This window comes from Seriola aureovittata, chromosome 7 (genome assembly GCF_021018895.1).
Source record: "Seriola aureovittata isolate HTS-2021-v1 ecotype China chromosome 7, ASM2101889v1, whole genome shotgun sequence".
NCBI classification, from domain to species: Eukaryota; Metazoa; Chordata; class Actinopteri; order Carangiformes; family Carangidae; genus Seriola; species Seriola aureovittata.
Window position 1 is genome coordinate 5754212 of NC_079370.1, and position 23649 is coordinate 5777860.

Genomic DNA, 23649 nt, shown 5'->3' on the forward strand with positions numbered 1-23649 from the left:
AGTATTTTTATTTTTATCATCAGGATCTCATTAGAGCCTCCATCCATCACACCAGTCCACTGTTGACAGCAGCAGGTCAGAGGTCAGAGGTCAGAGGTCAGGAGCTGCTCTCAGTCCATTCAGCTTTTGTTCTCGACCTCCACTCAGTCCTGCAGCGACCCAGCTGAGGGCCCCAAACCAGAGTGTGAACCCCCCCCCCCCCCCCCCCCCCCCCCCGAATGTGTGTGTGCTCTTCTTCTTGTATCTTTGTGAGGACCAGTGTGAGGTCCTGGATCTTCGCTCTGGTCCAGTCTGGACCTGTCCCAGTCTCACCTGAGAGTCAAAGATTCAGACACAGGTACAAACAGGAAGTTGTGTCACGAGAGATGAGGACAAAAAGTTCAAGATTCAGACCCGAGGTCAGAAATTAAATTTAAATCCCTTTATACAATAGCTCAGATTTCTTTGAGTTGTATCTCCTCCAGTGAAGCAGGTGTTCAGGTGACTCTCAGTTGACTCTCAGGTGACTATCAGGTGACTCTAGTTGTTCAGGTAACTCACCTGTAGGAGAGTTCACCTGTTATAAACAACGCTGTGCCTCAGGTGTCAGAGGGTTTCTCTCAGAGTCTGATCATCTGGACTACAGGTTCATCTAAAACACCTGGATCAAGTGTATCCAAACCACAATCAAGCAGACGACCAGAGACAGACCAGACCAGTAGAGAGCAGACCATCACAGACCAGACCAGTAGAGAGCAGACCATGAGGGGTTTGACTTGCACCGAGCTGACTCCGCCCTCTGGTCAGCAGGACTCATGCAGCTGGATCATGACCCAGACTCACCTCAGTGCATTGTGAGAACTATTTGAAGACCAGGGACTCTCCTCCACAGTCACCTGACCTCAACCCCTCTGAACACCTGAAGACGGAGGAGGCCCAGCCCTCTGTGACATCACAGGAAGCTGTGGGCCATAATGAGGTCATGATGAGAGAACGTGGGTCAACATGAGTCCACGCTGCTCATGTCCTTAAAGGGAAACTGCTCTGTGTCTCTGTGAGCATGTAATAATATAACAATAATATAATAATAATATAATAATGTTAATGTGCAACAAATAAAAACTCAACAAAAATTCACAGATTTTTAGAAAAAACTAAATAAATGGAATTAAAATTCACTAAGGTTAAATAACTGGTGTCAAACCATCATATAGGTTGAAAAATAAATATAATAATTATATATATGTGTAATAAACAGTTCAATGAATAAAATGTGTTTTTTAAATACTGAGAAAACTGCAGAGTTTGGTTGGAGGCTCGTCATGTTGCAGGTGGGTGGAGTTCTGCTGGAGAATCTGGGTTTATGACCTCAGACACAGTGAACCGGGGGCTTTCGGGGCCCCGGGGCCTCTGCTGCTCCTGGTGTGTTGAACTGGGTGGGGTCTGTTGGTCCAGTACAAACGTAAACTGGGGGTTTGTAAAAATCCTCAGACGTTAAATCAGTGGAACAAAGAAACGAGGATCTGAAGTGAGTTTAAACTCTGCTGCGGTTTTTCTCTGCAGTCCTCCTCCTCACACTCCAGCACTGTTTGTTTCTGATTCTGGAGCGTTGCCATGGAAACCTGCGTTTAACAGCAGGTGAGGGGAGGGAGGAAACTCCACCCCCACCACCCGTCCGACAGCAGCGGTTTGACTCCTTCTCTCTCTGTCGGAGCACGGAGCCGAGGAGTCGGGACTGAAACCAGTAAAAGGTTCATGTTAGAGTCAGATGAACTGAGATCAATGAACTCAGATCAGTGAACTGAGATCAATGAACTCAGATCAGTGGAGGTTCAGAGCAGCGGAGACGTTCAGCAGCGAACACACTCACATTAACAGCAGCAGGGTGAACAGGAGCCAGGACAGGATTCCTGTGTGATGGCGTCATGTGCAGCTGTATGTCCCCGGGGTCCAGACCCGGTCAGGACGGGTGGAGACTCGGGGGTGGGGGTGGGGATCTGGGGGCTGGGGGGGGTGTTGGCTTTGTGGGCAAGCTGAAGTGGAGAAACTGTTCCCATTAATTTCTCTGCACAACACACAGAGATGATGTCGTCTGCTCACCGCTCTGTTGTTCTTCCACTTTATACAGAATATCTGGGCCCCCGAGGCTCCTACTGACACCCCCCCCATTCATCACCCTGTCTGTGCACTGTGCATGTGACCTGTGACCCCGTGACCCCATGACCCTGTGACCCAGTGACCCCGGGTCAGACTCAGGATCGACTGCAGCTCTGTGGACATGAACCCTGGTCTCCTGTGGGAGAGTCAGTTTTAGACGCCACCTCCTTTGCTAATATTTTGTTCTCGTCTTCATCCTGGTCATCATGAGTCACTCTCTCAGGGCGAGTTAGCAGCTCAGAGAATCAAACGTTATCAGGTTATTTCATCTATAGATTTATTGATCACCTGTCAGCTATGAACTCACTTTAACAAAAAGTTATTTCACCTTTAAGGAAAAAACAAATCATGTTTAAAAAAAGTGACACAGTGAAGCTGTTGATGACACAAAGTTACTGCACTTAAAGAAAATACAGAGAATGATCTTTTATTATTTCTGTACATAAACGTCACCAACACCCACTTCCTGGATGTGCTGATGACTTTTATTTTGAAATCTGACTCTTGTCCTGTGACTTTCTTTGGTGACGTAAAACATCTGGATTTTATCCTCAACATTTTCACTTCCGTCATAAAGTCCCATAGTGACGTCTGTGTGCCGTCCTCAGTCGTCTCCCTCCTCCTCGTGGTCGTGGGACCCTATGGGCTGCATGTCCGGCGGCTCCTCCAGCGCCTCCCTCTGGACGTGCTGGATGGACACCATGCCGGACAGGAGGGCGTAGCTCAGCATGGCGCCCAGAGCCACCAGAGCCGACAGAAACTGCTTCCTGCGCTTGTTGGGGACGTGGTCAAAGTCTCCGGCCTCAGGCTGAGGGGACGTCTTCTGACTGGAGCTCTCTGAAAGACAACATGGAGGACGGGGCTTAAATAACAAGAACCAACAGGATCCACTGGAGGAGTGGGTGTAAACTTAAAGGAAACACAAGAAGATGAATCTTTGAAACGTACAAAACATCTGGGAGCTTTTTCCTAAATAAGCATATTAATCTGTTCCCACATTTTCCATTTTCTCTCCTCACACACAAACACTTTCCTGGTTGTTGACGTCTTCACTGAGACAATCTGTTTACATGACGTCACTGAAGGAACCGAGTCCAGAACCTCTCAGAGACTAAAATGCTGCTGGACTCAAAACTTCAAACTTCACATTTCTGTCAACACTTTGGTTCAGTTATTAATGTTCCTACAGTCAACCACCAGCATATTATTGTGAAAGGGAAAACACCAACTTCCCCCTCCAGGTTTTAGACACAAAGTTCAGCGTCTGTTCCCAGATACAGAAACAGTCGGGTCAGTCGGGTCGGTCGGGTCGGTCGCCTCACCTCGGCCGTCTCGGGGGAAGTACAGCAGCAGGATGTTGGTGCAGAAGTTGGTCAGGTTGTCGAGGGACTTCAGATGCTGCTGCAGTTTCCCGTTGGGCAGTTTGGACTTCAGGACGGGCGCCAGGTGACCAAACACGTAGGCGTCGAGAGACGAAGGCCTGCAGAGTCACACACACAGTTTATTCCATCACTCTGGGAACCGTTTCTACCAAAATAAAGGTATTTTTCCACATTTTTTAAAAATAAGTCGCAACATCTGGTAACTGGGAAACAGATATTTTAACATCAGTGGTTTAATAAACTGTTTTTACTGTATGACGTGTTTTATACTGTAGTCTGATGATAAATAAACCTCACCACATGTTTACAGACCACACGCTAAATAATATCATTGTTGTTTGTTGAACCTGAGCTGAGTCTGAACCACTGAAGCTGATTTAGTTCGTCTCCTCGGTGCTGATGGTTCGGTATCTGAGTCCTGCTAACGTAACCTCTTCAGCTCTGACTAACTGTGGGGAGCGCCAGGTGTTGAACCTCTGTAAGGTGGTAAACCAAGTCCAGTAGTCTTTGACTTTGGTTTTACCTCGACAGGATGAGCGCGGATGAACTTACGAGTCTCCGAAGAAGAACTTGTGTGAGCCGAGTCGCTGGGACAGCAGGTTCATACACTCTGCAGCGTCACGGTACAACTGAAAAACACACAGACAACAAGGGTCAGAGTCTCTCAATCATGGACCACTCCTCAATCAGTCCGTCTACTTTCACCAGACTAACAAATGCACCCCAGACTTCACCTCCTTCACCTCCTACAGCTCCTCCTGGAGGATCCACACAGCTCTCATTCCAGCTAAGGCCTGGCAGGTTTGTATCATCAGGTCTCCAAGGTTCCTGAAGTAGCCCTCAAAAGACCCCCCACAGGACGGGGTCAGGGTGTAAGCCTTCTCTAAGTCTACAAAACAGGAATACTAGATTACCAACTCCTGTGACCCTCTAGTGTCCGTGGAAACTGGTCTTCTGAGTCTTTGTTGTCCCTCCTGGATCAGACTCTTCTTTCCACTAGAAGTTTTCCTTTCCAAAGGATCCTCAGTCCGAGTCGGGAGATCTCCCCCCTACTGAAAACCTCCGGGGTGAATCGAGGTGGTCTTCCTGGCCTGTCGATACCCGGATCCTGATTCCAGAGTCTAGCCAATCCTAAAAGGTTTCCCTCTTCACCTTGAGGACTTTGTCCACCAGCAGGTTCTTCAGCTGCTCCAGAACAGGTGCTGGTCAAAGTTAAATCAGCTGAGTCTATAACTGAGGCTTTTGAGGGTCGCTCAGATCTTAGTCCTCCTTGACCAGGGTCAGTTTTCCTGCTGTTCATTGTTTGTCCTCTCACTGTGTGCACAGCTGCTGTGACTTACTAATACTGAGGTAACCATAGAGACCAGAGCGACCATAAATAACTAAAGTGAGGAAGTAACAGATCCAAGGTTAAAGACCGAGCTGAAAACTCCCACTCTGATGGTTTAAAGGTCACGAGTCATCTGTCACATAAACCAGGAGCATCACTGAGGTCCTGCGGTGGTCGGCTCCTTTAACTGGAAGTCTCCACAGTCTTTATGACCACCGGGACTTTGAGACCCGCTGAAACCTCCAGCGTCTACAACCAGTGAACCGAAGGAGCAAATTCCTCTCTTCAGTCCCTGAAACAGAGACTGAGCTGAGGTCACATCTCTTCACTACAACTGGTGATCTCAGCTGGTTTGACTAGTTCTGGGACTGAAAATGTGACGTTTATCTTCAGTAAGGATTTACAGAACAGGCCGTGGAGTTAAGTCTTAACTCTGGAGCCTGAAAGTCCAACGTCTTCACTGTTTTCTTCAACATCAGTCCAGGAGGACACCCACATTTTAAGTTTCATAGAAACGTAGTTTGTCCAAAGAATCTTGACTGACAACCTTTTTTAGGGCTTTCAAACTTTTCCTGGTCTTCATCAGTGAACTGAAGTTGACCCAGCTTCCTCACCTGTCCTCACAAACGTCAATCACTTAATACCAAGTGGTCACACAATACGAGAGAAACATGAAGCACATCCTCCAGAGACGAAGACGCTGCAGTGGAAGCTTCTGTTCAGCTTCTTCTCTGTTGGACAGAAACCGACCGACTGTTATTATCCTCCACTGGCTGTTTTCCTTTCATTCATTCTTCTCCCAGCATCCCCCCTTCTTTCCTTCTTCAAATTTCCAACCTGGCAGGTCTGTGCTGGGCGGGGGGGGGGGGGGGGGGCTGTAGTTTTCAGATCACACTGTGACGTTTGTAATGTTTCATTAATGAGCTGAATGGCTGTGAAAACAGTCAGCGGTTAGTTTTCCTTCTTTCCTGAAAAGTCGAGTTGCTGAAGAGTTTTCATGCCGACAGGAACAAATCGTTGTTTAACAGCCTTCCCCTGAAAGCTGCCTGACCTTTGACCTTTCTCCAAAGTGGACGGATCGTTCCATACCAGCGGTTTTCCAACAGAAAGATCCACTGAGGAGATTTTTCCTTTCCCTGCACATTTGTTCCAACCACTTGAAGGAGCAGCCTGAACACATGGAAACGATATCTGGAAAACTGTTGAGCTGCTGCTTGTTCTGAGCGACACTGAGCTACAGTCAGACCAACACAAGCACCACGTGCTGCTGACGCTCAGAGGTTCTGTGCAGGTCGTGTTTCCTCTTCACACCGAGGTGATCCGACCGTGTGTCCTCACCTCCTTCTCCAGCTCCTCTCCGGCCTCCAGACTCTCGTCTCCTCGCAGCAGTCGCAGTTTTTCCAGCTGCTGGCGCTGCATCCGTCCAGGCAGGAAGAAGTTCAGAGGGAACGGCATGTGCTCGGCGTACCAGCGGCGAGTCACGTCAACATAGTTCTTCGGTTCGATCCAGAACGTGTAGATCTACGAAACACAAGACGCATATTAAACACAGGAACAGCTGATTCTGTTTTTCTTGAAACAGCTGACGTCTCCGTGTCTCACCAGAGCGGGAACCAGTTTTTCCTCCATCAGAGAGATGAAGGCCAGGCTGTCGGCTCCCTCCTTGGCTGACAGGTCATAATCTGCGTTGTACTTCTGAAAAACACAAATCAGATTTCTGTTGAGAGAAGCAACAACAACCTCAAGCTCCTGAAAACACACAACGGAGCGGGGAACACGCTGAACCTTGGAGTTTCAGCAGGTGAACGACACACGGAGAAAGGTAGAAGCTCATGAGCTGATGCCGATCAATAAGACGAGGTCTGACGCTTCAGGTGAGTCTCAGTACAGAGAGACGCATACACAACAACACATGTAAACCACAGCATCATAAACAGGTCACATGACCTGTCGCTGCTGAATCAACATATATCAACATTATAACTTTGATAAAGGCAGGATTCATATTGATTATTATCTATTAGTTTCGGTTCTAACAAACATCAGCAGCACAAACACTTTGATCAGGTGTGATTCAGTGAATCTGATACAGATCCAGATGCTGTCAGTAAAAACATCAGGATCTGTGGAATGTGTTGCTCACAACTATGATGAGACCAACCAGAGAGAGAGAGAGAGAGAGAGAGAGAGAGAGAGAGAGAGAGTGTGTGTGTGTCTGTGTGTGTGTGTGTGGGTTTTATGGGCCTGCTGTATCTGTTTTGAACCAGTTCCATGTTTCCTCATTACTCAGAACCGACAGCAGCTGTTGTGAAGTGATGCATGCTGGGATCCAGCAGGAAACAAGAACAAGCTGGTGGAGACTGAATGCTGAGAATTTAAGATCAACATGTTCCTCTGACAAATCAGCTGATTACACGGTCTGTAAATCTGTTTGTACTGCGGTCAAACCAGCTTCTCTGTCCGAGGTCAATGCACCAATATCTGATCAATAGTTTAGGAGAGGGTTCATCCTCTGGAGAGCAGAAGTCCTCACGCCAACATGTCACGTGAGGTGGATCTGGATCATGGATGCTGGATGTGGTTCTGGGAGTTTCAGACTTGAAGCAGCCATGATCATAAAAGTGGAGGCAGCTGGTGCGTCATGAGTCTGGTATGATCCTGCTGGATTCAGGTCTCTGTTGAGTTTATAAGAGCAGGGTATCAGACTTCAGGATCCTGGGACCAGACCTGGACCCGTCAGAGCTGTACCGGATCCAGGTCCACCAGCTCTCTGCAGGTTCATGTTGCAGCTCCAGAGACGGAGACGCGATGGAGGGAGGAGCTACATGTGGGTCTCCTGCTCTTCATCACCTCCCCGAGTCTCTGTTCTGATCACGGCTCATTAATGACTAATTATTAAAATCATTATTCATGATCAAACGAAACATAGGTTAACATGGTTGACGACAGACGCTCCCACGTTGATAAAGAGCGATGACAGAGGAAGATCAAAGCAACACGAGGTTGTTCAGTCAAACACACGAGTGTTTCATACATGTAAGGAACTTATCAGATATATAAGAAATCTAAACTGTGTTTTAAATGTATCTGACGAGCTGATGCGTCTGAAGCTTCATCTTCATCAGGCTGAAAGTGTAAAGTTTACTCTGAGGAAAAGTGACAGTGACAGTACTGAAGAAGGTCACCAGAGGTCACCAGAATCCTAAAGGTTCCCCCTCTGAGGAGCAGGAACAGCTGACTTCAAGAAACCCTGACAGGTTTTTAAGGTCTTCAAATGATAAAAGACGAATGAAGCAGAAATCAGCAGCTCGTGAAGTGAAGCTCAGTGAAGTCTGGAAACATGAAGGAGGAGGAGGAGGAGGATGAAGAAGAAGAAGGATGAAGTGTAACTGAACAGAATGAATGTGAGTTAATCTGCAGCTGAGCGTGAAGCCAGCAGTTTTCTCCTCTCAGCTTCCTCAGCAGCTCTCCTGTCGCTGCGGTTCCTGAACAACCTACCGCAGTGTGGAGGCACCGAGCATGCTGGGTAATGTGTTCCAGGTGCCTGCAAGCTGCTGGATGACAGAGGAGGAGGGCAGCGTTTGGCTCAGTGACCTAACTGCTGCTGAATGTGGGTCAGAGGGGCAGGATCTGAGTTACTGCCTCAGTTCCATGTGTCCACACTCAGGAAGAACTGACGACAGAACACTATGATGTCACAGTGAAGCTGACCTTTAACCTTTCAGATATAATGTCATCACTTCATCATTTTATCCTTTGCGTGAAACTGTGTCATGATCAGTGTTCAAAAAAGTATTAAAGTACCACAGTAAAGGTACTTCCTTTAGTTACAGTATGACAGGAAAAGTACTTCCTGTAAAAGTACTTCCTGTAGTTACAGTACCACAGTAAAAGTACTTCCTGTAGTTACAGTATCAGAGTAAAAGTACTTCCTGTAGTAACGGTATCAGAGTAAAAGTACTTCCTGTAGTTACAGTATCAGAGTAAAAGTACTTCCTGTAGTAACAGTAAAAGTACTTCCTGTAGTAACAGAGTTCTACAGAGAACCAGTTCTCCTCTCTTACTCTGGTCCTGCTGAGCTTTATGAGAATTATCAGCTCTGCTGGAATGTGTCTCTGGCTGCAGCTTCCTGTTGTTTAATGAGTTTTTCCAGTCGGCTGCAGAGCCTCCGCACGCACGCGCGCGCGCACGCACGCACGCTCGCACACACACACACACACACACACACACACACACACACACACACACACACACACACACACACACACACACACACACACACACGTCCAGTTGCACTAAAACCACACTGTACTATAGTGGCACACTGCTCTGACTTCAACACCTCAGACTGAAGAGAAGCTGAAAACAAAGATCAGACTGGAGGAGGTCTGGATCTCACAGTCTGGATCTGTGAGTCTGGATCTCACAGTCTGGATCTGTGAGTCTGGATCTCACAGTCTGGATCTGTGAGTCTGGTTCTGACAGACTCACAGCTCCACAAAGAACCAGACAATTATAAGAATACTTAGACACAGAGCTGTGGTAAACAGGTAAATTACACCTGTTGATTGTCCCTGTATGTGTTGCTTTGTTATTAATGAAGCGTCTCAGACTGATGAGAATACGTTTTCTAATGTTTGTAAAAAAATTTTTTAAAAAAGGACCAAATATTAGAATTCAATTTCTTCTTAAATGAAATGATGTCATGTGAAGCAGCACAGTGAGCATGGGCTCTGCTGAATGCACAGGTGTTTACCTGTTTTCTCAGGTGGATGATGATCTCAGAGGGTCTGGACAGAGTCTCTTTCTGATTGGTCCTCAGAGCAGGAAGTGAACCTTTGAAAAGACAAACCCAACATGAACATGGTTGACAGATTCTACAAAGAGAGAGAGTGAGGAGGAGGAGGAGGAGGAGGAGGAAGAGTCTCACCACTGGGACTCCTCCAGGGGTTGGAGATCTTACGAAGTTTGAGAGGAGCTCCTGCAAACTGAGCGTAGGCCTGCAGAGACAGACAGGTCAGAGGTCACAGGTCAGATACAAGCCAACTTTAGTCAGTTACAGAATCACAGCGACAATAATAATCTACTCAGACAATCATAACACAGTTATAATGAAGAAGTGAATTCACAACACGTTCATGAATGTTTATAAATCACAGCTGAAATGATCAGATTCATCAATAAGTCGAGCTGCAGAAAACGAATCCACAATGACTGTGACGATCGATTGATCATTAAAGTCACTCCTGTCAACTTCTCAGCAGAAACCAGCTGTGAACTCAACAGTGACATCATCACACGTGTTGTTCGAAGGCTCAATGTGGCCAAGTGTAATATCCAAATCACAGGAGCTGCAGTTTTTTTTGATGAAGGTAAAATGTGTCACATTGTTGTTCATAGTTAGCATTAGCACTGTTAGCACCATCAGTGTTGTGAGACGCCCCGACCTACAGATCATATTCTCCAGATGTAACATTATGATTTTTTTTTTCTTCAGCGTGAATAAAAAAAATGATCATTTTAACTGAAATCACAATATCTGCCAAAATTACCACAATCGTACAGCTCTAAATAAACTCTATCACTCAGTCACTGACAGCAGTGTTGGACTGTGGTTGGTCCAGTCAAAACAAATATATGATGCACAATCAGCTGTGTTGTTCAGTCCAGAGGCTGTAGAGCAGTGAACACATGAAGCTGCAGTGGTGACTGTAGAAACACAGCACTACAGAGACCGGCAGGCCACTGAGTGGTTGTGTGTGGTGTATAAATGTACAGAGCTCAGGGTCTGCCTGCAGGTTTTAGCTCACAGCTCTTACAGTAAACGTTGAGATGACTCAGTTCTTCTGGAAATAAAGAATAAAAGCTTCTCTGAGTCGAGAGCTTCACTCCGTTTTTACAACCAGGAAAAATGAGAAAGAATTTCCTCATAAATCTGCAGCCATGAAGTCAGAGTCTGATGAGAGTGAAGACGTTTGTTCCACAGACGAACAGACCGACACTACACACAGCTGTGTGTGTGTGTGTGTGTTGGACTGAGGGATAGAGCTACAGTCAGTCGACCTCAGCTAAACACAGACCTGCTGAAAAAGACTAAAAATAATAATAAGAGTGACACATCCCGTCTGTTTTTAACCTCTGTGGATTCTTTAGACTCAACACTTCTGACCTCTGATGGCCCGGACTTGTGTCGTGTTGACAGAGACACAGGAAGGTGACAGGTTTGACTCAGGTGTTTGATTAATATGAATAAAGACAGGAGATAATGTCTCGTCCTGTGGAGCCTGAGTGAAGATTCCACTCTGACACATACATTAAACCGTCTTTAACACAGGAAGTTGTTGGTAACTTGAACATTACTCCAGCTGTGAACGCCTCAGTAAAAGCCTCTAATAATAACTCAGACTTCCTACTGGAGACGGCACAGAGGGAAAAACACACCTCATCATCCTGCTTCAGTCTGTCTCAGTCCAACAGCCACAGGTCATTAACCATGATGAGGTGTTAGAGGTCACTCTCACTTCACCTGTGCACACACCTGTACAGAAACTGACTTACCTGCTGTAAGTCCCTCATTATTCTAAGATGAGACGGCCCCCGAGCTGAGGGACACTGAAACATGAGACTGTCCACAGACCTCTGGATATATATGATCATGTCTGATTAAACAATCAATGTTGATAAGGATCATTAAAGCCTTTGACTTAGATTCACACTGAGGATAAAACAGGAAGTGAACAGAACTGTTCAGCTTCAGCCAGTTCTGATATTCAAGGTCAAACTGCTCTGATCCGGATCTGGACCAGTCTGGGTCCTGAGGCGCCTTAACAGAGGACGCTCGGAAAAGCAGCTCTTATTGTGAAAAGCCGGACTTAATTAACCTGGCAAACTGAACCAGGATCTGTTTCATGAAGCTGCTTTAATGTGACGTTCACGGATATGAAACATGTCACAGAGTCACATGACAACGACCAGGTGCTGTAGTCCAAAACCAAACAGCTTCTGATTGGCCGTCTGCTCCTTTGTATTTTAACACGTGGATTTAATTAGTTTCTTTAGTTTGATTTAAAGAGAAATCAGAGAAAGAGTTTCCGCAGCCGCAAACCTAATGTTGGTTTTAACTGCTGTGGATCCACATGTGACTGACTCAAAACAGACTCATGTGAACTAAACTAAACCAGGACCAGGTGAGTCTGGAGCGACCAGTTCAGACTCAAACTGGTTAAACTGGTAACCAGCTCCATGAAACAGAGCTGTGGTCAGGATCACTGACGCGGTTCTGTTGGAGGTTTCCAGACCCGCAGCAGATTCAGGTCCCTCCAGAGGTTTGGAAAAACCGGCAGCAGCAGCAGCAGATCAGTGTTTTCCAACCACTGCACAGGAGAGCCATCATTACCCAGACTGCACTGCTGCTGCGCTCTCAGATCTCAGTCCAACACAAACATGTTTCAGTCAGGTTTAATCACTCACAGGAGCCCTGCAGCCCTGAGCGCGGTCTGCAGGCAGGATCCCCATACCCACACTGTCACCAGACTCTCAGGACCACATCAGTCATGGAAACACAGTCTGCCTGCGGCCCCAAAGCATTCTGGGTGGCCACAAGTCTGAGTATTACACTACAACCTACTTCTCTACTTAAAGGACAAATCCACTGTTTTTCAGCCTGATTTAAATGTTGATTAAAAAAGATAAAACAGGATTTAAGAACTATTTTTTTCTTACTCAGTAATACTCAGCTCCTCTAATCAGAACAACTTTATCCATCAGGGCTGCAACTAATGACTGATGTGTGCATTGTTTTCTTTAATCATCTATTTATTGTTTTGTCTATAAAATGTCAAATCTGTGATAAATGTTATGATTTCACACAGCCCGGGGAGATTTGAACCTCTCATAATGTAAACATACTTTGTTTACTGTTGTGTTAAAGCAGCAAAATCTCACTTTTAAAAAAACTGGAACCGAAGAATTTTAGACATTTTTGCTTGAAAACTAAAAAAAAAAAAAAAAAAAAAAAAGATTATTGAAACAGATGCTGAATAATTTTCAGTGTCAGTTAATTGACTAATTGTTGCAGCTCCAGAAAAGAAACAGTATAAACTTACAGGTAAATGTTAAAAGGCACTAAGCTGTCGGTGAAAAGACACTCTGTACATAACAGTGTAAATATGTGTTTATTTATTCACCTGTTTCATGACATTGAATAATGATTTAAAGTAGTGGATTCACTCATTAACAAACTGTTTTTCTGTCAGCTGACAGTGGAGCTGAATGAATCCACTCAGTGTGTGTGGAGCTGCATGAATGATCAAAGTGTAGTGTATTACTGCCGACGCCGCTGGTCGGGACCCAAATCACCTCTGCTTCAAAGCTGCAGTTTCCATTGACAGGAATATACTGTTGTGCATCCTGCACAGAGTCAGTCACAGTAATCATTTAAAGAAACATGTAATAAGCTGATAATGAGACCTGCACGTCCTGCAGCTGCTTACAGCTCCAGGAGTGTCAAGTTGAGAAAGCTGATGAAATGTTTTTCTCCTCAGAGCAGGACCAAGAACGAGTTCCTGCTCTTGGTAAACACAGGCCCTGATGTTACTTGATGATAGACGTTAAGATTGTTCTTTCAAACAGGATTTAATGACTCAGCTTTAACGCTTGGTGATCAATAGCAAAGCTGGAATTGATCATGTTTTAAAAACGACATTATGATCCATTTCCTTCCTGTGTTACAGCAAAGATTATTTTCATTGTAATTAATCTGCTGACTGTTGTTTCAATTAGTGAATTAAACATTTTGCCTTCAACTTGTAAGTAATAACAAAAGGCTGTTCCCCAAAGCTCATGTTGGTTTGATCAACAGTCCAGAACATGAAGATATTCAGTTTATTATCACGTATGAAGGAACAGCTGTAAGTCTTCACATGGAACCAGGAAACATCTGGTTTTTCATGATAAATGACTAAAACAAATAAACAAGTGGAGAAAATGAAGAGTGTTCAGATTATTCAGATGATGTGAGAAGCAGAGTGAAGTCAGTCTGATGATCACAGCTGATCAGTCTGTGTGGAGTCAGTTTAAAGAGGCTTTAGGGCCACCTGGTGGTAGAATGAAGGATTACACCTGCACATCTGGTTTTTGTAGAGATGCCAGTCTGTGACCTCCACATGCAGAGCTGATGTTCAGAGTTTGTTTTTAAGACACTATTGATCTTCTCACCCCTTATTTCACAAAACTGACTGGGCACCTGTCCAAACCACCCCTCTCACTTATTTGTCACCATGTATTATTGGTCCTGTTTTTGTTGTGATGATGCTCAGTGCTCATAATCTGTAAGACTGGACGGTCATTAACAGACAAAATCAGGTTCTGCTCAGAAACACGGTGTAAAAGATGTATAAACCACTATTTTATACATGCACTTTGTATGTTACACATGGTTGCACAGCTTTCACGATACTGTAAGCCAATAGCCTGTTAGCTAATTCATTTTCATGCTAACTTCCTGTTACACACAATCTGCCTAAAGTTGAAATTTTCAACATAGGAGGAAAATTCCAGACGAAGAGAAAAACAAGGCGTGACATTTCATTTCCACTGCTTAGTTTTGTGTCTGTAGTTCAGTATAATATGTGGAGTGCGCCCCCTAGTGTTCAACGCAAGGAAATGTCTTTCTTTACAGATGGATAGAAACTGATATAAACGAAATCAACTCTCCCACTTTTATTTAACTTCAATTTAGGTGGTGCAGTCTACAGGCTAATCATATTAGCAAAGTAACACTACTCAGATTCACTGTGTTAAACTTCCTGAGTTACCTTCTTTTTAATTATACAAATTCATTATAAACATAGTCGAGCCAATGATTTGAATGAAATAGCATGTTAGCTCATTTGTTTTAATGCTAACTTCCTGTGACGTACTGTGTTACACACTGAATGCCCACGCTGGTGATCCAGGTGTAAGAGGATTTTATTTTTATTATCAGAAATGCTGCAACCAAACAGAAAGACAGTCTGTGAATTTTCAATCACGCTGCTGTAGCTACGACTGTCTTTGATATGACTGAGCGGACTTCCGTAACCAACGGTTTTACAGCGTCAATCATTTATATTACCGTACATGTCGGCTAGCGTGCCGCCATGCTAACTTCGCGGTTGAAGCTAGTTTTAGCTGCCCTTCCTTGTACCGCTTAATACACATGTAGAACATAACTGTAACAAACAAACGTCAATACCTTTAACATCAATACTTATCTCACCTGCAACCAAACAGAAAACAAAAGACAGTGTGAGTTCTCACATACGCTCCTGTAACTGTCTCTGATATGACTGAGCGGACTTCCGTAACCAACGGTTTTACAGCGTCAGTCATTCATATTACCAGGCCGCTACCGCCACCTATTGGTGAGAAGTATTATAACTAATAAGTCAACTTCAACAGAAATCAGATGAGTTTTCTCCTATTTACACAAGTATTAAAAATAATAATTATAATCACAAAAATAATGGTGGGGGCCAGGTTACTAACATAAACTAATCTAAACACAATTCTGGAAACAATTTGAACTCATGAAATGCCCAGGGTGCCACACCCTCCCCTACTTAATAAAAAAATAATAAAAAAAATAAAATAAAATAAAAAAAATTGTTGTTACTCCATTAACCCAATACTGTACAACTAGTGTCTATTCTTGAATAATAATCATGGTTGCACCCTATTGGCACTTACCTGTCCAATAAAAGCATACTTAGGTTAAACACATTTAAAACCATAGAAGTTAGCACTGCTCAGTTGATACATCAGAGCAAATCATATGGAGAGTAACCATTATTTTCCCATCAAGATTAGTAAACAACTTCATCTCACTGTGATGAATTCTACTGTAACTAGACTCAATACTCGGCCGACACTTCACTTTAGTCTGTTACCACTCTTCCATTGTTTACATATGAAGACACCATAACATGTATTTGTCACTATATTAATTTCAATCTGTGACACTACAGTCTTTACTGTTAAGATCTGTTAAGATGAATAATATTCTGTCCATCCTTTTTTTTCAGCGTTTTCCTTGCAATGTTCTCTTTTTTTTTTTTTTTTTTATATCTTAGTCTCTTTAAACTGTATCAGTTTACCATAGTCTCCAGCCCCTTGTTTGCGTCCATGAGCACCCAGGGGCGCCACAGTCTCTGGAAGCAAGGTGCTGTTTTGCCCATCTCTATGCAGCCCATACCAGCTTGTCTGACAGTAGGTTGTCCCAGCGTATCATACGTCAGCATCCTTGGCTGCCGCCGCTCTCTCTGAGGATGAGTGTGGACTGTCAGAGGTGATGACCACTGTTCTATGTCAGAGTCTCTGTTCCCTTGGTGTTGGTGTTCTTCTTCATCAGATGTGTGTTCTTTGTGTTGCTCCTGTTGGTCGTGATGATCCTGTGTGATCTGCAGCTCAAGCTCCGCCTCCTCTACATCCGGCTCACTCCCTCTTTCTTGAAGTTCTCCCACCTGTTGTTTCCAGGCCTCAACGCCAGGAGTTGGAGCAGTAACTCTGCCATCATTGTTGTGTTGCTGTGGCAACCTCCACACAAGTTCCCCCTCCTCCTCACTTTCCACATCTGTGCCCTGTTGTTGTAGCTGTTGCTGATCTTCCCCCTTATTTTGTCTCCGACGTTTCTTGCTTTTTTCTCGCCCCTTCCTCTCCGGCTTTTCCACAGGTAAGCTGTCACATGGAAGCAACAGGTTTCTGTGTACTGTGCGGCTTTTGTCCCCTCTCTCAGGTTTGATCTCATACACCGGCATGTCAGGGCTCTTTTGACTCACCACCACGTACACTGTATCCTCCCAGTGTGAACGGAGCTTGCCAGGCCCTCCTCTTTCTCTGAGATTGCGGAGCAGGACTCTGTTGCCAGGATGCAGTTGGGCTCCGTAGGTCTTGTGGTCATAATATCGTTTGCCTCGCGAAGCCTCTTTCTGAGCTGCTGCTGATGCAATCTCATAGGCCTCTTTCATTTGTGATTGCCATTTTGCCACATACTCTGTGTAGCTTACTTGCTGCTCTTTTGATGGTAAGTTGAACAAGATATCTACAGGGAGTCGAGGAGAGCGGCCGAACAGCAAATAGTAAGGAGAAAACCCCGTAGCCTCACTCCGAGTGCAATTGTAAGCATGCACTATTTTTGCCAGAGAGCTTTTCCAGTCTGCTTTTTCATCGTCGGTCAGTGTTCTCAACATGGACAGGAGAGTTCTATTAAAACGCTCCACTTGACCATTTCCCTGTGGGTGATATGGGGTAGTATGGGAGCCACGCATACCACAGATCTTTTGCAGCTGGGAAAACATCTGATTCTCGAATTCTCTGCCCATGTCATGATGGATTCTTGCAGGAAAGCCGAAGTTCACGGCGAAGTGATTGAAGACTTTTTCCACCACTGTTTTTGCAGACTTGTTTTTTGTCGCATATGCTTGTGCGAAACGTGTAAAGTGGTCCATCACCACCAGGATGTATTCATAACCATGCTTGCAGGTCTCTAGATGTAAAAAGTCTATGGAGACCAGCTCGAAGGGGTAAGTAGTGGTGATGGAGGTCAGTGGGGCTCTCGTTACCTTGCTTGGCCGTTTCCTCTTCAAGCATTCACAGGCATGCATCACGAAATGCTCCACATCACTTTGCATTCGGGGCCAGTAGAATCTGTCTCTTATTAGTCCCAGAGTTCTTTCTGCCCCCAAATGTCCCATTTCTTTATGGAGTTCTCTGAATACAGTGTCTCTGTGTTCTTTAGGGAGGAGAAGCTGATCTCTCCCATTAGCTCTCCTGTAGAGGACTCCATCATCATTTACATACAGTCTGCTCCACTGTCTCAACAGGATTCTGACCTCAGGTGGTTCTACTTTCAGGGCGCGACCTTTTGGCAGGTAGTCATTGGCTTTATGTTGTATGAAGCGGCCAATCACAGGATCTTGCTCCTGACTCGCTCTGATGTCATCTTGAGAAAGAGACTTCCCAGCAGACAGTGGTGTGGTGTCTTGCACTAAACTGATGGCAATCTGGCTGACTACAGTGGTCTCAGGAAAGGTGCTCTTTCTCTGTAGCACTGCGCTCTCCACAGCAGCTCCGATAACATCCTGCTCTACCTCCACGGTGCACTGGGCCATGTACTGGTTAATGTCGAGGGGTAGCCGAGACAGTCCATCAGCATCAGCATTCCTCCGGCCTGGTCGGTATCTGATTGTGAAGTTAAAGTCGGCCAGTTCACCCACCCAGCGGTGGCCTGTTGCGTTCAGTTTTGCTGTTGTGAGGACATATGTTAGGGGATTATTGTCTGTGTAGACAACAAAATGTGGTGCATAATAGAGATAGTCTCGGAAGCGTTCACAAATTGACCATTTTAGGGCCAGGAATTCCAGTTTCCCAGAATGCATATGGTAATTCTTCTCAGGGGGTGTTAATGTCCGTGAGCCATATGCAATGACCTTCATCTTGCCTTCTTGTCTCTGATATAACACAGCCCCCAGGCCCTCTTGTGAGGCGTCACAGTGGAGTATGAACGGCTCTGCAAAATCAGGATAGCCTAAAATTGGCGGCTCTGTTAGACAGGCAGCCAGCTTATTTAAAGCATCCTGATGACTCTGAGTCCAACTGATGGGTGTGTTGGGTGGTGACCGGCCCTTCTGTCTTGTACTAACCACTTTTCCTTTTTTTCTGGATACAGGTGGTGAGGCTCTGTCTGGAGGGAGGGTCAGTAGCTGGTACAGCGGTTTTGCCACCTTAGAGAAGTCTGGGATATAGGCCCTGTAGTAGGAGAGGAAACCTAGAACTCGGCTCAGTTCCCCCACTGTCGATGGTGGTTGGTCTTTGAGCGCCTGAACAGGAGCTATTTCGGCTGGGTCCATGGTATAACCCTCTTCTGATATCATCCGTCCAAGGAAGCGAACTTTTTGCTGGAAGACCTCACATTTCTGTGGACTGAGTTTGACACCATGTTTTTGGTATCTCTGCAGGACAGCTCGGATGTGGTCCACATGACTGTCAAATGAAGGAGAGTGGACTAGGTTGTCATCTAAATATGGCTGGCAGGTGACATCACGAAGCCCCTTCAGACAGTCCTCCATACTCCTTTGAAACTCTGCTGGGGCTGAGCTGAGGCCAAATGGTATGCGGTTCCACTGATATAAGCCCCAAGGTGTTATAAAGGCTGTGAGGGGGCGACTCTCAGGGTCCAGGAACCCCTGGTGATAAGCTTTGCCCTGATCAAGAACTGAAAACCAGGAGCTGCCATGCAGGGAGTCTAGCATATCCTGAATTCTGGGAATCGGATGCCTGTCTGGTACAGATTTCCTGTTGAGCTCTCTGTAATCACAGCACAGTCTCAGTTCACCTGACTTTTTGCGAACACAGACGATTGGGGAGGAGTAGGGTGACCGTGACTCTGAAATCCACCCGCGGTTCAAGAGGTCTTGGAGATAATCCTTCACCTCTTGGTGCAGGGGTTTTGGCACTGATATATAGGTCTTACGAACAGGTGTAGTGTCGTGCAGTGTGATGTGCATGTTTAAGGTGGGAATGCACCCAATGTCCTTGTCATCATAAGCAAAAGCATGACACTCCTCTCTTAACACCTGCTTCACCCTCTCCTGCTGATCTTTGCTAAGGTGATCCAGTTTAACAGGAGGATTCCACTGAGGTGGTTCATGGCTGTGTTGTAGGTTGCTGGTTACCTCATTTAGCTGGATGGGAGGCCGCAAGATGTTCTGTTCTGCTGCCCCCAGTGTCTCATCAGAGGAATCCACTGTGATGGGGTACACTGCTTTAATTTCTTCCAGGCATCCCAGAATGGTGTGAGGGCTTAAGGTGACATCATGCTTGCTGGTGTTGGCTATTGAGACTGGGATGTATACCGACCTCCGCTCGCTGACAGTGACCAACCCCTCCTGGATGACCAGACCCTCAGGTAGCTGTGATAGCTCATCGGGAACAAACAGCAGGCTTTGTCCAGCAAACTGGGCTCCCACATGTGCACAGATGTATGAGGTGGTTATCTGTTCAGCAGCCAGGCGTATTCCCCTTTTCCCTGTCCGCACTGTACCCACACTTTGGCTTGGATCTTGTGTCTGTAGTAATTTCAGCACTGCTTTAGCTGTTTTCACCGACATTGAAAACATTCTGCTGATTTTTTGAATGTTCTGTGGTTTTGACTGCCGTCTGCCCCATTTACCCACGACTTCTTCAATCACATTGAATCCAATAATGGGTTTTTCTGCAACATTGGGATCACTGGACACTAACATGGGAACTCGGAGTGTCTTTTCTGGGTGTGTGTCACAGTCCAAATAAAACTCTGTTTCTACCCACCCGTCATACGGTATTTCACTCCCATTTGCGGCTAATGCTACCAGTGGTTCTGTCCCCAAAAGTTCAATAAGTGGCCTGACAGTGCTGTGTGGGAGGTGTCGTTTTCGCCAGTCATTATTGATGAGACTTGCCTGAGCTCCAGTGTCCCATAGACCCTCAGTTGGTACGTTGTCTAGGTGGCACTGGACCATGCATCTTCTTCCGATGAGACTGATGAGCTTGTTTTGGCGTTGTGAGGGCACATAGCTGGTGTGTGTGTTCTCTTGGGGGTTTCTGGCGGGTTGTGGGTTGGCATACAGTATGTCTGTGTGATCACTTGGTGGCTTTTGTGAACGTGAGGGGGCATTTTGCAGAGACACGGGGTTGAATTGGGACCTGGAGGATGGAAGGGCTACTGTGGATCCCGGCTCAGCAACCCCCTCCCGTTTCCCTGCGTGCTTCTGGCCTGCCTGCAGCCACGAGAAAGGTGGCCTTCCTGTCCACATCGAAAGCAGTGTCTACATGTGTCACCTGCCTGAGCCTCTCTGCATACCTGACATCCTCTAGCCCCTCTTGCAGCTGGTGATGGCCGGGTGTCTGTGCTTGGCCTTGATTTTGTTGCTTCTAATGTTTCACTGAACATTCTCTTCACTTCAAGAACATCAGCCCTGAGGCCCTCAATAAGTTTCACAGTCTCTGGATCTGGTCCTTTACTCTGTCCTTGTTTTTTCTTTGTGGAGACTATATTCCCTACTTTTGTCTGTGTTTCATCATTTGTATCTGTTTCACTATTGGGAGGCAACTGGCTTTTGTTAGCTCGCAGCTCTGTGTGTATCTCGTTTACTCTAGGTGGCTTGACGGCCGTGTTTCTCCTGAGCTTATTTTGTCGTTCTAGCTCAAGACTGGCAGCCTCATTCATTTTTTCAATCAGTACCTCATCGGTGACTCTGGGGTTGCTAAGGTGAGGTTTCAGCTGAAACTTCACTGCCTCGCTGAACAGACCAGTCTCTAATGAGCGAAGGAATTTACGCTGGATTAAGTCTGAGCTGAATTGTTCCCCCTCATCCTCATCACCAGACTTCCAGAGCAGTTTCTCCCTGAGCTCTATTGCCCTGAACAGAAAACCCTGAGCCGATTCTTTGGGATCTTGGGCAATGTTCATGAGTCTGTGGAGCAGGTCTGATGATGAGTCAACTTTGTAATGTCCTCTCAATATGGTTTTTAATGTGGGAAGTGTGAGGTCTCGCTTCACTTCCAGCAGGTCTCGAAGGTGAAGGCCCGGGCTTGCAGCTTTAATCACAGCCTCGATTATTTCAGTCTCTGAGTAGCCCTTTTTGAGCCCAGACTCGATCTGGTTGGTCAAGCTGGTGAAAGATAATTTATCTTTCTGTCCCGCCTCCCCTATTTGGCCCCAAATCCGGAACTCTTTTCTCAAAGTCACTTCTGGGGCTGTGAGGGGTGTAGGCTGATTGGCTTCCCTTTCCTTCACTACTGCCATGCTGCTGAACCGGGCCCCCAAAGCTCCTATCTTCTCCTCTAGCGCCCGACGTGCTTCTGCCTGAGCCTGCTGGAGCTGTCCATACTCCTGTTTCAGTCTCTCAATTTCACTAGGCGCTGCTAGTTGTGTCTCTGCTTCATCTGAAGCTTGTTTTTGTAATGACCGGAGGAATAATTGGAGATCGTGCATGAACTGCTGGAACACCTGAGGCTCCTCACTCTCTTCCATCTCTTCCAAAGTGCCCTCGGCTAGCCGGATTAGGGCCCGACGAGACTGTTCTCTGAATCCGTCCCCTGATGGCTCGCTGCACTGTAGATGCTGACACACTGTGATGAGCTCTGATTTCACAAGCGTCCACAGCACTGCACTGATCTCGTCCTGGAGTTGCTCCATCTTGGATTTTCGCTGAACGTACTTGTCTAGGTTCGTCTCTTGGGAAGGGACTCTCAGCTGTCTTAAAGTCCCTCCTGGCTGGCTCGCCAAATTATGTTACACACTGAATGCCCACGCTGGTGATCCAGGTGTAAGAGGATTTTATTTTTATTATCAGAAATGCTGCAACCAAACAGAAAGACAGTCTGTGAATTTTCAATCACGCTGCTGTAGCTACGACTGTCTTTGATATGACTGAGCGGACTTCCGTAACCAACGGTTTTACAGCGTCAATCATTTATATTACCGTACATGTCGGCTAGCGTGCCGCCATGCTAACTTCGCGGTTGAAGCTAGTTTTAGCTGCCCTTCCTTGTACCGCTTAATACACATGTAGAACATAACTGTAACAAACAAACGTCAATACCTTTAACATCAATACTTATCTCACCTGCAACCAAACAGAAAACAAAAGACAGTGTGAGTTCTCACATACGCTCCTGTAACTGTCTCTGATATGACTGAGCGGACTTCCGTAACCAACGGTTTTACAGCGTCAGTCATTCATATTACCAGGCCGCTACCGCCACCTATTGGTGAGAAGTATTATAACTAATAAGTCAACTTCAACAGAAATCAGATGAGTTTTCTCCTATTTACACAAGTATTAAAAATAATAATTATAATCACAAAAATAATGGTGGGGGCCAGGTTACTAACATAAACTAATCTAAACACAATTCTGGAAACAATTTGAACTCATGAAATGCCCAGGGTGCCACACCTGCAACGGTCTGTCTGACATCCACAGAAAAAGTTAAACGATTTTCAACATATTCAAAGCAAATTGCCGAAGTTTCACAAACACGGTCTCATAGGAATGAATGGACTACAGTTGACACATATCCACAGAGCTATGTGGACACGAAGCGTGAGACGTACAAATTCGACGTACGTAACCAGACGTTTGGTCCAATCGGCTTTCCGTAGATCTACAGCAGGACTGTTGTATCATAGCGAAGATGATCTGTAACTGTCACCTGTCCGTTACAGTTGAGTGTAAATCTATCTATTAATGTGCGACTTTATTTTTAAGAGGTGATAAACTGCCAGGTGCCGCCCGCCATTAAAAATAAGCGACACACCGGTCAGTATTTTAATTAACACACGGACTAAATAAAGGGTTTAATACGTCACCTGTCGCTGCTCTGCCTCACTGTGTCAGAGGAAGGTTTCTTTCTTCGCTGTGATTTTATTTCACTTGGAAATTATTAGTTTGTCGCTAGTCTGACGGTTAAAGTGTCCGGTACCGGCCGCCGCTCTCTGAGCCGTTAGCGGCAGAAAAACCCGTGTCTCTGTTTGAGAATGACTCTGACAAACCGCCAGTAAACAGGGCCGGGCCGGGCCGGTCCGGTCCGGTCCAGTGAGGACGGAAACTCACCAGGACCACGAGAGAATCGGTGCTGACAGACGGTAAACCCCAGTCTCCTTCCCAGCAAAACAACTCGTCCGGTGCCGCCATCTTCTGACCAGATGGTGACCCTTCACTCCGGAAGACAAACTCCCGCCGTTAACGTGCACTACCAAAATAAAATCCACTTTGTTTA

General features: G+C 45.8%; 2 protein-coding genes across 2 annotated transcripts; both read right to left on the reverse strand.

The window, feature by feature from the left end:
• Window positions 1–2396: 2396 nt before the first annotated feature.
• LOC130172929 (metaxin-1-like) lies at window positions 2397–23599 on the reverse strand. Its single transcript, XM_056381907.1, has 8 exons — window positions 23484–23599; window positions 9779–9848; window positions 9605–9684; window positions 6451–6543; window positions 6187–6369; window positions 4071–4147; window positions 3459–3616; window positions 2397–2973 (listed from the first exon to the last, which is right to left on the reverse strand). Exons 1-8 carry the CDS (start codon window positions 23562–23564, stop codon window positions 2741–2743), a joined length of 975 nt encoding a protein of 324 aa, XP_056237882.1. The 5' UTR covers window positions 23565–23599; the 3' UTR covers window positions 2397–2740.
• On the reverse strand, window positions 14801–17259 carry LOC130172928 (uncharacterized). The gene is made up of 2 exons (XM_056381906.1): window positions 15107–17259; window positions 14801–14838 (listed from the first exon to the last, which is right to left on the reverse strand). Exon 1 carries the CDS (start codon window positions 17205–17207, stop codon window positions 15975–15977), a length of 1233 nt encoding a protein of 410 aa, XP_056237881.1. The 5' UTR covers window positions 17208–17259; the 3' UTR covers window positions 14801–14838; window positions 15107–15974.
• Window positions 23600–23649: the final 50 nt, after the last annotated feature.